The 15656-nt window shown below is 42.5% G+C and overlaps 1 protein-coding gene across 1 annotated transcript in view; it reads right to left on the bottom strand.

The window, feature by feature from the left end:
• Positions 1 to 14705, bottom strand: part of LOC138947168 (uncharacterized) — a 256793-nt gene extending 242088 nt beyond the window's left edge. Inside the window, exons 1-4 of the mRNA XM_070318604.1 lie at positions 14675 to 14705; positions 13499 to 13564; positions 12488 to 12629; positions 11511 to 11680 (exon numbers count right to left, since the gene is read on the bottom strand). Of these exons, the coding sequence (XP_070174705.1) occupies positions 11511 to 11680; positions 12488 to 12629; positions 13499 to 13564; positions 14675 to 14690 (394 nt within the window). The 5' untranslated portion in view covers positions 14691 to 14705. The remainder of the gene's footprint in view (positions 1 to 11510; positions 11681 to 12487; positions 12630 to 13498; positions 13565 to 14674) is intronic.
• Between the last annotated feature and the right edge of the window lie 951 nt (positions 14706 to 15656).

Raw genomic sequence — 15656 nt, 5'->3', positions numbered from 1 at the left:
GAATTTGATATCGTGCAGGAAGTAGTTTTCCAATTGTAATTTTGAAGAAAAAAAGCTCACCTGAAGGAAACACAAGTCTCCCATTATTTTAAAGCGCAAATTTATAAAAGGAAAGTAATTGCATCAGAAAGATTAAGCTGTGTAATGAATAAATACACACTTTTTCCATCCACCTCGACATTGGCACTGATAAATCTGGATATCGGAGTCAAATCAAACGATAACTAATAATATCTAAGGTTTGAGGGGGGGGGGGGGGGGGGGGGGCCGTAATCAGTTGGCCCAGAATGACCCCCCGGTCAAAACTGACTAGGCCAGTCAGTTTTGACCCCCCCTTCAAACTTCAAGAATAAGTACTGTAAGACTTTTTTTTTAATGTAAATGTGGACAATATTTGTTAGAAAAATACTATTACAAAAAATAAACAAATAAAAAACTTTAACTGTTTTTCCAACAAAAAAACACAAACCAAGTGTCGACGCTTCCCTTCTAACTTCAAGAATAAGTATACTTGGACCTCTTAAAACAAAACATAGGGGAAAGTCGCTAAACCTGGAACAGTTAAGGAGAAACAGCTGTAAAAGACAAAAAAATTGATATTGCAAAGCGTTCTTTGTATTGTCACATACTAGACTCTATCAGTAAATAAACGAACCACATAAAATAAAATAAAAGTCACGCAACTCATCAGACTGATCATAATAAAAATGTCTGCATTTGTTCCAGGTTGGACGCATGGGTGTGTAAAGTAGAACACTGTGTTGTCAAACTCAGAACACATACAAACACACCCTGGCTCTCTTTCTAGCTCTGTGTCTCACACACACACATATACACCAACACCATCATTCACACACACAAAAAGCACACATTTCCACACACACAAGATAAATAAATACATCATAACATGTTGATTAAGCCATTTTATTTAAATGTCTTTTTTTCAACATCATATTTTGATTGTTACCAAGGAAATAACAAATCGGATAACAATTTAAGCCTTAAATGTAAAACAAAAACATAAATAAGGGCTAGGTCTAAAAAGGACTGAAAAACAAAACCTTTAAAAAAAAAGGAAAAAATAGGCAAAGAACCGATTTCGCAGACAATGTCCTTTGTCTTCTACTGTCAGCGCAGTCATCGTGTGATTACTGTGTGCACTTCTGGCACTATAACATATCCTCAGGGGAGTTGGTGCCACACATGAAGCAGTACCACGAAATTTCGCAGCTTCATTTGTACCCCTCTTCTGTTGACAAATAGATATAAAAGGGCTACCTGCCCAATTGACTAAATGTAAAAATCATTACGCATAAAGTCTCAAATCAAATAACTAAGAACAGATTTAAGAACTGATTTTGCAGACACACAAAAATTGCTAAGTACAGATTTCGAAGTCCTTTTGTCCGCTGCTGTCAGCGCAGTCCTCGTGTGCCCACTGTGTGCACCTCTGGCACTGTATCATGTTCTCAGGGGAGTTGGTGCCACACATGAAGCAGTACCAAGTGCTTTCCCCCGGGATAGAACGCATCGTCGAGAATGTTCTCCATTTTTCCCTCTGATCAGAAGATATTCCCCTCTTGTTTCTCTGAGCAGAAGATTTTGTAACTTCATTCTTTCCTCTTTTTTGTTGACCTGCACGCCTTTTTGCAAGTGAAATCTCCAGCTTTTGCTTGTAAGGAGAAGATTGTTTTTTTCGTGATGATCTCTTCGACGAGCTTGTGGTTGTGCGTTGCAGGACATCAGCATCAGGTAAGCTTACATTTGCTGCTGACACCAAACAATCATAATGACCAGAATCTCCATGTACAGTGTACAAAACAACGATGGGGGTGACGTTGGCAAATTTATTTCAGCTTCAAGAATGCTATTGATTAGTTCTTGTTCTATCTCTGGTGTTAACGTAGAAGGTCTTCCTGTGAACTTTACTTCTTCTTTTGAAAATGTGTTTGCTTCCTTCTAAATGACTTTTAAGAGTTGTGACTGTAACACCATATGCTCTTGATGCGCAACGCAAACCCATATCTCCGTTTTTCACTGCCGACAAAGCGCAGCCCATTTCTTCTGGTAACCACCGCCGTTCGGGTCTCATAATACTGTCAAACAAATCAATCAATCATTCAATAAAACTTATAGAAAGGAAAAACACAACAAAACTGAAAAGAGAATTGAATACGTGAATAAAACAGCAGTGTTCTGTTTATTGTTTGATGAGGGTAAGATGGAACAGAATGCGGCAAAGCTGGAACACTGTTCCATGTTTGCCTCTCTTATGTGTTCCATCATTGCTGCATGGCACCTGCATGGATTTCGTGACGTTTCAAATTTTTTTTCCGTTCAAGTTATTGCAAATCTATGAAGGTTTATCACAGCAATCAACATTTTACGTGAACGCATGTGGATAAAGAGTAATAATACGAATTGTAGACGGTAGAAATAAGAAGAAGAAGGAAGATAGGTTTAAAAAACGTACCATTTTTTTGTTTTGCCGCGGTAGTCATTTTTTTTTGCTGGAATAATATCAAGGAATGTCACTTGACATTTCTGCAAAACAATTGTTCATGAATTGTTCCCCGTTGATCGCATATTGAGGTGTTCCAAGTTGGCCGACTGTTCCGGAATTGGCGACTTTCCCTTACGCATGTATGTATGCATCTATGCATCTCCCCAGGTTTGGGGGGGGGGGGTCAAAATCAGCTAACCCAGAATGACCCCCCGGTCAAAACTGACTAGGCCAGTCAGTTTTGACCTCCACTTCAAACTTCAAGAATAAGTACTTTATGATCTTTTAAAACGAAATGTATGTATATGTGAACAATATTTGTTGGAATAATGATCTAAAAAAAAAGAGTAAAAAATAAAAAAGTGTTGACGCTTTCTTTGAAACTTCAAGAATAGGCTAGTACACTAGGACCTTTTAAAACGGAATGTACGCATATGTAAATGCATCTATGCATCTCCACGACTAGGCCAGTCAGTTTTGACCTCCACTTCAAACTTAAAAAATAAGTACTTTAGGACCTTTTAAAATAAAATATATGAATATGTGCAAACTATTTGTTGGAAAAATGATATAAAAAAATCTATAACAACAACAACAACAAAAATTACTTTTTTTCAGCAAAAAAAAGAAAAAGGTTCGATGCTTCCCTTCAAACTTCAAGAATAAGTATACTAGGACCTTTTAAAATGAAAAGTACGCATATATGTATGCATCTATGCATCTCGTGTCGGTCCCCTCCACATCATGTCGGCCCCCTCTCTCTATCATGTCGGCCCCCTCTCTCGATCATGTCGCCCTCCTCTCCATCACGTCGGCCCACTCTCTATCATATCGGCCCCCTCTCTATCATGTCGGCCCCTTCCATATCATGTCGGCCCCCTCTTTCGATCGTGTCGCCCTCCTCTCCATCACGTCGGCCCCCTCTCTATCATATCGGCCCCCTCTCTATCATGTCGGCCCCTTCCATATCATGTCGGCCCCCTCTTTCGATCGTGTCGCCCTCCTCTCCATCACGTCGGCCCCCTCTCTATCATATCGGCCCGCTCTCTATCATGTCGGCCCCTTCCATATCATGTCGGCCCCCTCTTTCGATAATGTCGCCCTCCTCTCCATCACGTCGGCCCACTCTCTATCATGTCGGCCCCCTCTCTATCATGTCGGCCCCCTCTCCATCACGTCGGCCCACTCTCTATCATGTCGGCCCCCTCTCCATCACGTCGGCCCACTCTCTATCATGTCGGCCCACTCTCTATCATGTCGGCCCCCTCTCCATCACGTCGGCCCACTCTCTATCATGTCGGCCCCCTCTCCATCACGTCGGCCCACTCTCTATCATGTCGGCCCCCTCTCCATCACGTCGGCCCACTCTCTATCATGTCGGCCCACTCTCTATCATGTCGGCCCCCTCTCCATCACGTCGGCCCACTCTCTATCATGTCGGCCCCCTCTCTATCATGTCGGCCCCCTCTCCATCACGTCGGCCCACTCTCTATCATGTCGGCCCCCTCTCTATCATGTCGGCCCACTCTCTATCATGTCGGCCCCCTCTCCATCACGTCGGCCCACTCTCTATCATGTCGGCCCCCTCTCCATCACGTCGGCCCACTCTCTATCATGTCGGCCCCCTCTCCATCACGTCGGCCCACTCTCTATCATGTCGGCCCACTCTCTATCATGTCGGCCCCCTCTCTATCATGTCGGCCCACTCTCTATCATGTCGGCCCACTCTCTATCATGTCGCCCCCCTCTCTATCATGTCGCCCCACTCTCTATCATGTCGCCCCACTCTCTATCATGTCGCCCCACTCTCTATCATGTCGGCCCACTCTCTATCATGTCGGCCCCCTCTCTATCATGTCGCCCCCCTCTCTATCATGTCGCCCCACTCTCTATCATGTCGCCCCACTCTCTATCATGTCGGCCCACTCTCTATCATGTCGGCCCACTCTCTATCATGTCGGCCCACTCTCTATCATGTCGCCCCACTCTCTATCATGTCGCCCCACTCTCTATCATGTCGGCCCACTCTCTATCATGTCGCCCCCCTCTCTATCATGTCGCCCCACTCTCTATCATGTCGCCCCACTCTCTATCATGTCGGCCCACTCTCTATCATGTCGGCCCCCTCTCTATCATGTCGGCCCCCTCTCTATCATGTCGGCCCCCTCTCTATCATGTCGGCCCCCTCTCTATCATGTCGGCCCCCTCTCTATCATGTCGGCCCCCTCTCTATCATGTCGGCCCCCTCTCTATCATGTCGGCCCCCTCTCTATCATGTCGCCCCACTCTCTATCATGTCGGCCCACTCTCTATCATGTCGGCCCCCTCTCTATCATGTCGGCCCCCTCTCTATCATGTCGGCCCCCTCTCTATCATGTCGGCCCCCTCTCTATCATGTCGCCCCACTCTCTATCATGTCGCCCCACTCTCTATCATGTCGCCCCACTCTCTATCATGTCGCCCCACTCTCTATCATGTCGGCCCACTCTCTATCATGTCGCCCCCCTCTCTATCATGTCGCCCCACTCTCTATCATGTCGCCCCACTCTCTATCATGTCGGCCCACTCTCTATCATGTCGGCCCCCTCTCTATCATGTCGGCCCCCTCTCTATCATGTCGGCCCCCTCTCTATCATGTCGGCCCCCTCTCTATCATGTCGGCCCCCTCTCTATCATGTCGCCCCACTCTCTATCATGTCGGCCCACTCTCTATCATGTCGGCCCCCTCTCTATTATGTCGGCCCCCTCTCTATCATGTCGGCCCCCTCTCCTTTATGTCGGACTCATCTCTATCATGTCGGTCCCCTCCACATCATGTCTGCCCCCTCTCTATCATGTCGGCCCCCTCTCTATCATGTCGGCCCCCTCTCTATCATGTCGGCCCCCTCTCTATCATGTCGGCCCCCTCTCTATCATGTCGGCCCACTCTCTATCATGTCGGCCCCCTCTCTATCATGTCGGCCCCCTCTCTATCATGTCGGCCCCCTCTCTATCATGTCGGCCCCCTCTCTATCATGTCGGCCCACTCTCTATCATGTCGGCCCACTCTCTATCATGTCGGCCCCCTCTCTATCATGTCGCCCCACTCTCTATCATGTCGCCCCACTCTCTATCATGTCGCCCCACTCTCTATCATGTCGCCCCACTCTCTATCATGTCGCCCCCCTCTACATCAGAGCGGCCCCGTCTCTATCATGTCGGCTCCCTCTCCTTTATGTCGGCCCACTTTCCATCATGTTGGCCCCCTCCATTGATTGACATTTTTGTAAAGCAATCTTCGACAAAGGCCGGACGTCGGTATTGCATTTCAGTATGGTGGCTTAAAAATTAATTAATGACTTTGGTCATTAAAAATCGTAAAATTGTAATAACATTTGTTTTTAATATAAAACGATTCAAATTTACGTTTATCTTATTCTACATCATTTCCTGATTCCAAAAACATATAAATATGTTATATTCGGATTAAAAACAATCTCTGAAAATTAAAAATATAAAAATTATGATCAAAATTAAATTTCCGAAATCGATTTAAAAACAATTTCATTTTATTCCTTGTCGGTTCCTGATTCCAAAAACATATAGATATGATATGTTTGGATTAAAAACACGCTCAGAAAGTTAAAACGAAGAGAGGTACAGAAAAGCGTGCTATGCAGCACAGGGAAACCACTACCGCGCTGAGCATGCTCGTCAGTTTCACTCCGTCATGCACAAGCGGCGGACTACGGTCATTTTGAAAAAAATGCAGTGCGTTCAGTTTTATACTGTGAGTTCCACAGCTTGACTAAATGTAGTAATTTCGCCTTACGCGACTTGTTTTTTTATTATTTTTTTGTTAAATAAAGTTTATTTTGATTTTGTTAAAAATCCCTTTTCCAACAAATAGTGTGCACATATACATATATTTCGTTTTAAAAGGTCCTAAAGTACTTATTCTTAAAGTTTGAAGGGGAGGTCAAAACTGACTGGCCTAGTCAGTTTTGACCGGGGGGGGGGGGGGGGGGGTCTGGGCTAGCTGAATGACCCCCCCCCCCCCCCAACTTGTGGAGATGCATAGATGCATTCATTTATGCGTAAATTTCGTGTTAAAAGGTCCTAGTGTACTTATTTTTGACATTACAAAGGAAGTGTCAAAAACAAAAACAAAAAAAATTATTTTACATAATTTTTCCAACAAATATTGTGCACATATACATATATTTCGTTTTAAACGGCCCTAGCGTACTTATTCTTGAAGTTTGAAGGGGAGGTCAAAACTGACTGGCGGGGGAGGGGGGGGGGGGCAAAATCAGCTAGCCCAGAATGACCTCCAGATCAAAACTGACTATGTGTCAAAATGGCCTGTTACACCGGCTGTCTCAACTAAAACAGAAGTCAAACTAGCAATTGTTAAAAACCCAGTCCGTCCAACCAGCACTGCTATGTTCAGGCTATGCTCTTGTGAAGTTACAGGTTGATTTACATGCAAGAGCATATCGGGATGCAATTCTGTGTGGAGCTTTCTCTGTCGAGTCCATGACACTAGTGGACGATGATGTGAATAAATGAATGATCATTTACAGACATCGTTTCTGCTCGGCTCATAGCCTAACTGCTAATAAATAACTATGATAATATTCAGAACTAACGATAATCAAGCAAACCTTGGACATTTTTCGGAGGGCCAATTGTGTCTGGGAACCAGTTCCAAACGGACCAGCTGATCTCCCCATAGCGGTCTAAGCACAATGAAACTGTTTCCGGAGAATAAGCTGGCTTGGCAAAAAGTGCAAATTTTCCGAACAGGTGTGCTGAAGTAGACACCCTATTCTCTCTCTCTCTCTCTCTCTCTCTCTCTCTCTCTCTCTCTCTCTCTCTCTCTCTCTCTCTCTCTCTCTCTCTCTCTCTCTCTCTCTCTCTCTCCTCTCTCTCTCTCTCTCTCTCTCTCTCTCTCTCTCTCGTTTTTTCTCTCTCTTCCTTGTTGTAAGCAAGGTTTATACACACATTCTCAACAAGAGATTGACAAAGTGGGCTGAGAAAGAGGAAAAAATAATTGAAGAACAAGCCGGCTTCAGGTCAAGTTACAGTATTGTTGATCATGTTTTTTCGTTATATGGCATTGTTCAGAAGCATTTATTAAAGAATACTAAACTGTACATAGCTTTTGTAGATTTTAAGAAGGCATTTGACTCTGTGAACAGGAATGCATTATGGGAGGTTTTATGGAAAAGTGGTGTAAACGGGAAAATGTATAAGGCCCTAACAGCCGTTTACACATCAGTGAAAGCATGTGTGCGTGACCGATGTAATTATTCTGATTATTTTGAATGCCCAAGAGGGGTGAAACAAGGATGTTTATTGAGCCCTTTGATGTTCTCCTTCTTTATCAATGAACTGGGAACAGAAGTGTCCTGTAAGGGAAGACATGGTATGCAATTGATACCTGGTGCGACGGAGATATTCTTGCTCCTTTTTGCTGACGTTGTTGTTTTAATGTCTAATTCTGTCATAGGCTTACAAAACCAACTGAACAATTTAAAAAGAAAAGCAGATCGCCTGTGCTTATCAGTTAACTTGGATAAAACTGATGTCATGGTGTTCCGTATGGGAGGCCACCTTGCAGCTCACGAGAAATGGTCCTATGGTGGCGAGGCAGTCCGAGTAACCAACTCGTACAAATACCTCGGCATGTTGTTTACTACAAAACTGAGTGTAAATGTTGCTTTGAGTGAGATGTCCAGAAAGGGAAAGAAAGCAGTCATTGAGATACAGAGAACAATGAGAAAACTGAATGTTGCTGATCCATTGGTGTTTTGGAAGATGTTTGATGTGCAGGTAGAACCCATTTTAACATACGCAGCCGAAGTTTGGGGGCTAGAGGGCGTCAAGCCAATTGAGCAAGTTCACACTTTTGCTATCAACAGGTTTTTTAAATGTTCCGCTGCAGTCCTCAAATACAATGGCGTACTGGGAAATAGGCAGATACCCACTTTTCATAAGAACTGTTGTCAAATGTGTGAAATATTGGCTTAAGTTAACAAGACTTCCGCAAACCAGAATTTGTAAACAGACCTATGAAATGCTCCTTTTGCAACATGAATCTGGCAAGCACAACTGGGTTTCCAAAGTTAAGAAGGTGTTAACTGAAAACGGGTTTGGCATTGTTTGGCTGTGCCAAAGGGCTGGCTACGATAAAGGTTTTGTTTCCCAGTTTAAAGATCGACTGATTTGTATGTATAAACAAAACTGGCATTGGGAAATGGAGACAAACGAGAAGTATCAATGGTTTTATTCTTTTAAAAGCGTTTTTCAGCCTGAGAAGTACATATTATGTATAGCAAACAAATGGAAAAGAGATGCGCTTGCTAGATTTCGGTTAAGAGCCTGTGGGCTGAGGAGCAATGCTCAGTGGTTTTTAATACAACAGGCACGCGACAGTGCATGCCCGATGTGTGATGGAGGCTGTGAAGACGAGGTACACTTTCTTTTCCACTGTACAGCCTATGCTGATATCCGTGCAAAGTGTAACGTGTTAAAAAGTTGTTCTGAACCAGCCTCAATGGAAGATGTAACCCGTATCCTAGCCCTGGATGAAGAAAGTGTACTCGAAGCAACTGCACAATTTATTTCTAAGGCACTAAACATGCGCAAAAAGAAACTAGATGAGTCAAGCTGAAATGATGTATAATGTAATTTTTACGTACGCAAATGTTGGACTGGATGGTCTTCTCATTTAAATCGGGTTGCGTGTACATGTATACGCGTGGATTTACACGTGTGCGGGTGTAGTCTATATAAGCGTATATGTGTGAGTGTGTGTGTGTGTGTGTGTGTGTGTGTGTGTGTGTGTGTGTGTGTGTGTGTGTGTGTGTGTGTGTGTGTGTGTGTGTGTGTGTGTGTGTGTGTGTGTGTGCTTGCTCGTCTGCAGCCATTGTTGTTTTTGTATAGATATGTATTTAGACATGTTCCCCTACTAGTCACGCGAGGGTAACGCCGACTAGTGGTTTATCGGTTGTAAATATTAATTTTGTGGTCTGCAGATTGATTGGTTTTATGAGTGTGTGTTAACTGTTGGATCAGTATTTTCCTTTGTGTGTACATAGTTTACTATACCTTGCCTTTTACCCTTAGTCTTAGATATTTTTGTTTACCTATGGCTTTCGTGTCGGTGTGTTTGTTTGTGCGTACTTCAAGTTTTGACTAAATATTTTAACGTAGAGGGGGGAATCGAGACGAGGGTCGTGGTGTATGTGTGTGTGTCTGTCTGTCTGTCTGTGTGTGTGTGTAGAGCGATTCAGACCAAACTACTGGACCGATCTTTATGAAATTGTACATGAGAGTTCCTGGGATTGATATCCCCGAACATTTTTTTCATTTTTTTGATAAATGTCTTTGATGACGTCATATCCGGCTTTTCGTGAAAGTTGAGGCGGCACTGTCACGCTCTCATTTTTCAACCAAATGGGTTGAAATTTTGGTCAAGTAATCTTCGACAAAGCCCGGACTTCGGTATTGCATTTCAGCTTGGTGGCTTAAAAATTAATTAATGACTTTGGTCATTAAAAATCTGAAAATTGTAAAAAAAAAATTAAAATTTATAAAACGATCCAAATTTACGTTCATCTTATTCTCCATCATTTTCTGATTCCAAAAACATATAAATATGTTATATTTGGATTAAAAACAAGCTCTGAAAATTAAATATATAAAAATTATTATCAAAATTAAATTGTCGAAATCAATTTAAAAACACTTTCATCTTATTCCTTGTCGGTTCCTGATTCCAAAAACATATAGATATGATATGTTTGGATTAAAAACACGCTCAGAAAGTTAAAACAAAGAGAGGTACAGAAAAGCGTGCTATCCTTCTTAGCGCAACTACTACCCCGCTCTTCTTGTCAATTTCACTGCCTTTGCCATGAGCGGTGGACTGACGATGCTGCGAGTATACGGTCTTGCTGAAAAATGGCATTGCGTTCAGTTTCATTCTGTGAGTTCCACAGCTTGACTAAATGTAGTAATTTCGCCTTACGCGACTTGTTGTTGTTATTAATGTTTTGTTCATTCGTCCTTTTACCCCTTTTATGAATGATGCAGAAATTGTTGTTTTACATTGTCTATAAGGCTTTTATTAGCTAATGACAATAAATTGTCAAAGCGTCACTCTCTTCCTTCCTCCCCCCTCTCTCTCGTCTCTCTCTCTCTCACAACCCTCCCCCCTCTTTGTCGCACACTTTTTCTCCCTCCCTCTATCTCTCCCTCCCTCTCTCTGACTTTATCTCCCCTCCCCCCTCTGTCTCTCCCTCTTTCACTCTTTCTCATTCTCGCCATTTCTTTGTTATTCTTCCTCTCCCTCTCTTCTCTCTCTTCTCTCTCTTTTCTCTCTCTTCCTTCATCCCTCTCTCTCTCCCCCCTCTCTCTCTCTCTCCCAGCCCTCCCCCTCTATCCCTCCCTCCCTCCCCCCTCCTTCCCTCTGTCTCTCTTTCTCTCTCTCTCTCTCTCTCTCTCTCTCTCTCTCTCTCTCTCTCTCCCCTGTCTCTCCCTTGTCTCTCCCTCTGTCAATCTCTCTTATTCTCGCTATTTCTCAGTCACTCTTTCTTTCTTTCGCTTTTTTCTCTCGCTTCCTTCCTCCCCCCTCTCTCTCTTTCTCTCTCCCTCCTTCCTCTCTCTTTCTCTGCTTTTCTCTCCCCTCCCCTCCGTCTCTCCCTCTTTCAACTCTCTCTCTCTCTTTCTCTGTCACTCTTCCTCTCTCCTCTCTCTCTTTTCTCTTCCGCCCCCCTCCCTCTCCTCTCTCTCTTTTCTCTTCCGCCCCCCCTCCCTCTCCTCTCTCTCCTAGCCCTCTCTCTCTCTCTCTCTCTCTCTCTCTCTCCTCTTACTTTCTCTCCTTGCCTCCCTCCCTCGTCACTTCTCTCTCTCTATAATTTTCTCTCCCTCCTCTATCTCTCTCTCTCCCTACCTCCCTCCCCTCTCTCTCCCCCTCTCTTTCATTATCGCATAAACATGTAGGTGGGGGTGTACTCACTTGTGTTGCAGCTGACACCAAGGGTGTAGCGAGGATCACAGTTGTCTTGCCTGTCAGTCATTGAGCACTGAGACACGTTGGTGGAATACGAGGTACAGCTGATGTACTGCCCAAAGATCTCGCCAGGAGCCTTCCCGTAAGAATTGGAGACGTAACTGACGGCCGCCTGACTGAGTGCAGCATTATAATGCAGAAATCAAGACATATAAATGTCATATCAACGTGTTTTGAATGACTTTGATGAAAGCAATATATACATTCATCTATGTCATATTAAAAAAGGCGATCGAGGCTGTGGCTGTGTACATTTCTTGAAATACACCCTTCAACTTTGATTAAACCTTCAAGTTGTCAGACTGTTCAAGAATGTGTTTACTGAAAGACACACAATTGTTGGGTTGATTTTTTTTTATTGATCCGCAAAATCAGAATGTGGTCACGAGAAATGTATAGTGTCTATCAACAGTATCTAATCAATATGGTGTCTACATTAGAGCTCTAAATGAACACGCACACTGTGAAAAACAAAAGAGAAGGCAGACGATAGCTAGCTGTTTTGCTAATCAAGCTGTACATTAAACCTAGAGAATCAATTACGATTGAACAAAAGTAACAACACTCTCCAAAAACCTTGGGTTTGTTCATGACAATAAAAGTTATCGGCATACACTCAATACTGTTTCAAATATGATGTACCTGCATGGATTATCAGTTATTTCTGAGTTTCAAGATTTCAACTCTGCCACAAACTTTTCAGAACTAATGGGGAAACAATCCAGAAAGAGTATAGAAAAGTGTCTTTTAATCTGCTGACTTCAACGCTTTGGACCAATTTGAAATTATTATGGATGGAACTACAAACAAAACTTCCCTATCAGATATTGCATGGCGTACTTTTCCCTGATGCAACAATGTTTTAAGATTAAATTAATTGTTTGAATAAAAATGATACTGAAAGGTTTGATTGCAGCACTTACGATTGATAGCCCAGTTGTTTGCATATGGTGCCAGGCACGTAGTAATTACTGAAAGTAGAGCAAAGACTGAGCCAAACGCTATCATGGAAGATCTCAGGGCGACCTTCGTAAGCATTTGGGCCGTCCTTTAGTCGTACATCACCTTGAACACACACACACACACACACACACACACACACACACACACACACACACACACACACACACACACACACACACACACACACACACACACACACACAATGTAATGCTATTTGTCCTATTTAACACGACATATACTTCTCTTTCATTTTTAGTAAGTGATTTGAATATGCTTTAGCATAATTAGATATGAGAAATCTGAAATAAATTCTCAGTGTGTTTAGCTTTGCTTACAACATTTTCCTTTTTTCTACGCATATTATTAACGATGAGCTTTATTCTACACACTTTTTAATATGTTGCACCTGAAGTGAACATTATGATGTCCAAAGTTTTTCAAAGTTTCGGTTACAGATAAGAAGATAACTGTAGACAGTTCGTCAACAAACATGTCAGTTGTTAAAATCAAGTGCTCGTTTGTTTCTTGTTTCCCCTTATTTCATTGGTTTTTTTTTTAAAGTAAAACAAAAAGGCTGTTTGTGCAACTCTTACATAATGTGAAACATTTTGTGCCTACGCACAAATATATTAAGTAAAAAAAAAACAGCCGTGGAATATTGGCAGTTATACCTCTGGGGATTCTACTATCCTTGCAGAAACCTGTTAATATAGTATGCGTTCCGAATTGAAGCTTTTCTTTTCAAAATACACGGTTAAAATCATCCCGTAGCCAACTATTTGTTTCCATCAGTTTAATAGGTCATTTGCAACAGGGAATGCAAGCAAGTGTAAAGAAAAACAGATTCCAGGAAAAAACAGCTGTCTGTTGTTTTGTGTGTGTTTTGTTTTCATTGAAAAAGTCTTTCACCAATGCCACGTCACACATACTCATAGAGTGCAAAGTACAAAATCAAAGTAAGATATATATACCTTCTGTTTGTCCAGAAACTGGGCAGCTGACCACGACCAAGACAAACGCAAGAAGGAGAATCTGACCTGTAATGCCAGAAAAATGTAGGTCATTAATTCACAATTTCCTCATTTCCATGTTTTCAGCTATTGTGGTAATATCTATAGGTTAACCGAATGCAAAATAGTGTCCTGGGCACTGATTGTTTTTAAAGAATAATATTCAACACTTCGATTTATTTCGAAATGTGGGGTTTGAGTCGGTAGCGGCGCTGGCCTAAAAGCTAGTTGTCACTATCTGCGTGAGTTCGATCCCCACGTTCGGCGAGGGATTCATTTCCCAGAGTCAACTTTGTGCTGCCTCTCCTCAGTGGCCAAACACCCCCGTGTGCACGCATGCGCCTACGATAAAGAACACAAGTTCACAGCGAAAGTCTCAAGACTTGGAAACCTGAACACACGCATGCAGGAAAAAGAAAACGAAATTGGTAGCGCTGTATACTGTACGGCAGCTCGTTTTCCCCAGTGAGAAAGCTGCCTGGATTTCCCTGAGGGTAACCTCACAAGACTAAATGATTTCTTATTCTTATCTTATCCTTATTCAAATAATTAAAAAAGGAAACACGTTTAACTGCGATTTTACCCGTTCCCTCTTTTTATACACGTTGATGATCGAACGGTTAACTCGGAAATACCTTTATTCTGTAAGCATGCAATAGTAACTTTTCGTTGTTTGTAGAACAAAAGCACAGCTGTTTTGAATATTTTGATATGTAAATGTTGTGTATAAATGTGTTTATGTTCGTAATATAATGTGAACCACACAAAAAAAACCAAAAAAACACAACAACAACAACAACAACAACAACTTCAGACATAGATTCAGCCAACAATTATCGATTGTTTACTGTGTGTGCACTGCTTGTGCGATGACGCTGTATTTGAGTTCTCTGACTTCCAGTGTTAAAGATGCACAATTATCCATTGTTTAATTCTTGAATCATTTGACATTTAAATTATATTGTGCATAAATGTGTGTATGTTCCTAAGTTAAAACACACACACACACACACACACACACACACACACACACACACACACACACACAAACACAAACAACAACGACAACAACATCAACAATAACAACCACACCAACAACAACTAAGACACATAGACAGACATCCTGAGTATACTCACGCTTCGTGGTACCCATTGTGCAGAGGTTTCACCCAGAAGCAGCCAGGGCAGGTATGACCAAGATGCACTATTCCTCACTCTTATACTGAGCTTCTGAGTCACTAAAAACCTCCAAATTCTAGTCCAAACAGCAATCCAAAACTGTGATTGGCTGTTACTTTCTGCAACGTCTGCAACTATGATTGGCTGAAAATCGAAGAGAAGAGAAAGATTAAGTTTAACGCCCTCATTGCAAAGTCATTATGGGCATGTGGGACGGGAAAACCGGATTTGTATATAAACAGGGAAATAAAAAAACCAATAATAACAATAGAAATGTCAAAAAGAAGAGGCTGGCTTGGGGGGGGGGGGGGGGGTGGACTGCAGTTAGCTGGCTGCAAGAAGAGCGCCTGAAAGGATAATCTCCGGGAGTGCCCATTGCATGAGAACATTTATGAAAATGAAAACGTAAATAAACCCGAAAATGTCACTGTTTGTCGGTATAGGCTTAATATTTATCATTCGTATCAAAGGAATGTTTGAATGGACTTCCACAAGCAGCACAAACGCAGAAATTGCTATTTCGACCCATTTGTCAAGATATTACCAGATGCCCAGATAATACCATAACACACGCCTTAATACACAAACACACACACTGACTCGCACGTATTCACGCACTCCACCCTCACACGCACGCACACACACATGGGAACACACACACACACACACACACACACACACACACACACACACACACACTAACATTATAACACACACACACTAACATTATAACACACACACGCACACGCACGCACACACACACACACACACACTAACACTGACACACACACACACGCACATGCACATGCACACGCACACACATAATAATAACGTTGTCGCCACTTTCTTTTCTTCAATTTGGTACGTAAAAAGATCAAGACACTCCAATATTTTTTCAATACTGATATTCTCAAATTAGCTTGAATCGAACGTAGGTTGA

Source organism: Littorina saxatilis, linkage group LG14 (genome assembly GCF_037325665.1).
Source record: "Littorina saxatilis isolate snail1 linkage group LG14, US_GU_Lsax_2.0, whole genome shotgun sequence".
Classification (NCBI taxonomy): Eukaryota; Metazoa; Mollusca; class Gastropoda; order Littorinimorpha; family Littorinidae; genus Littorina; species Littorina saxatilis.
This window is presented reverse-complemented; position numbering and strand designations above follow the sequence as displayed.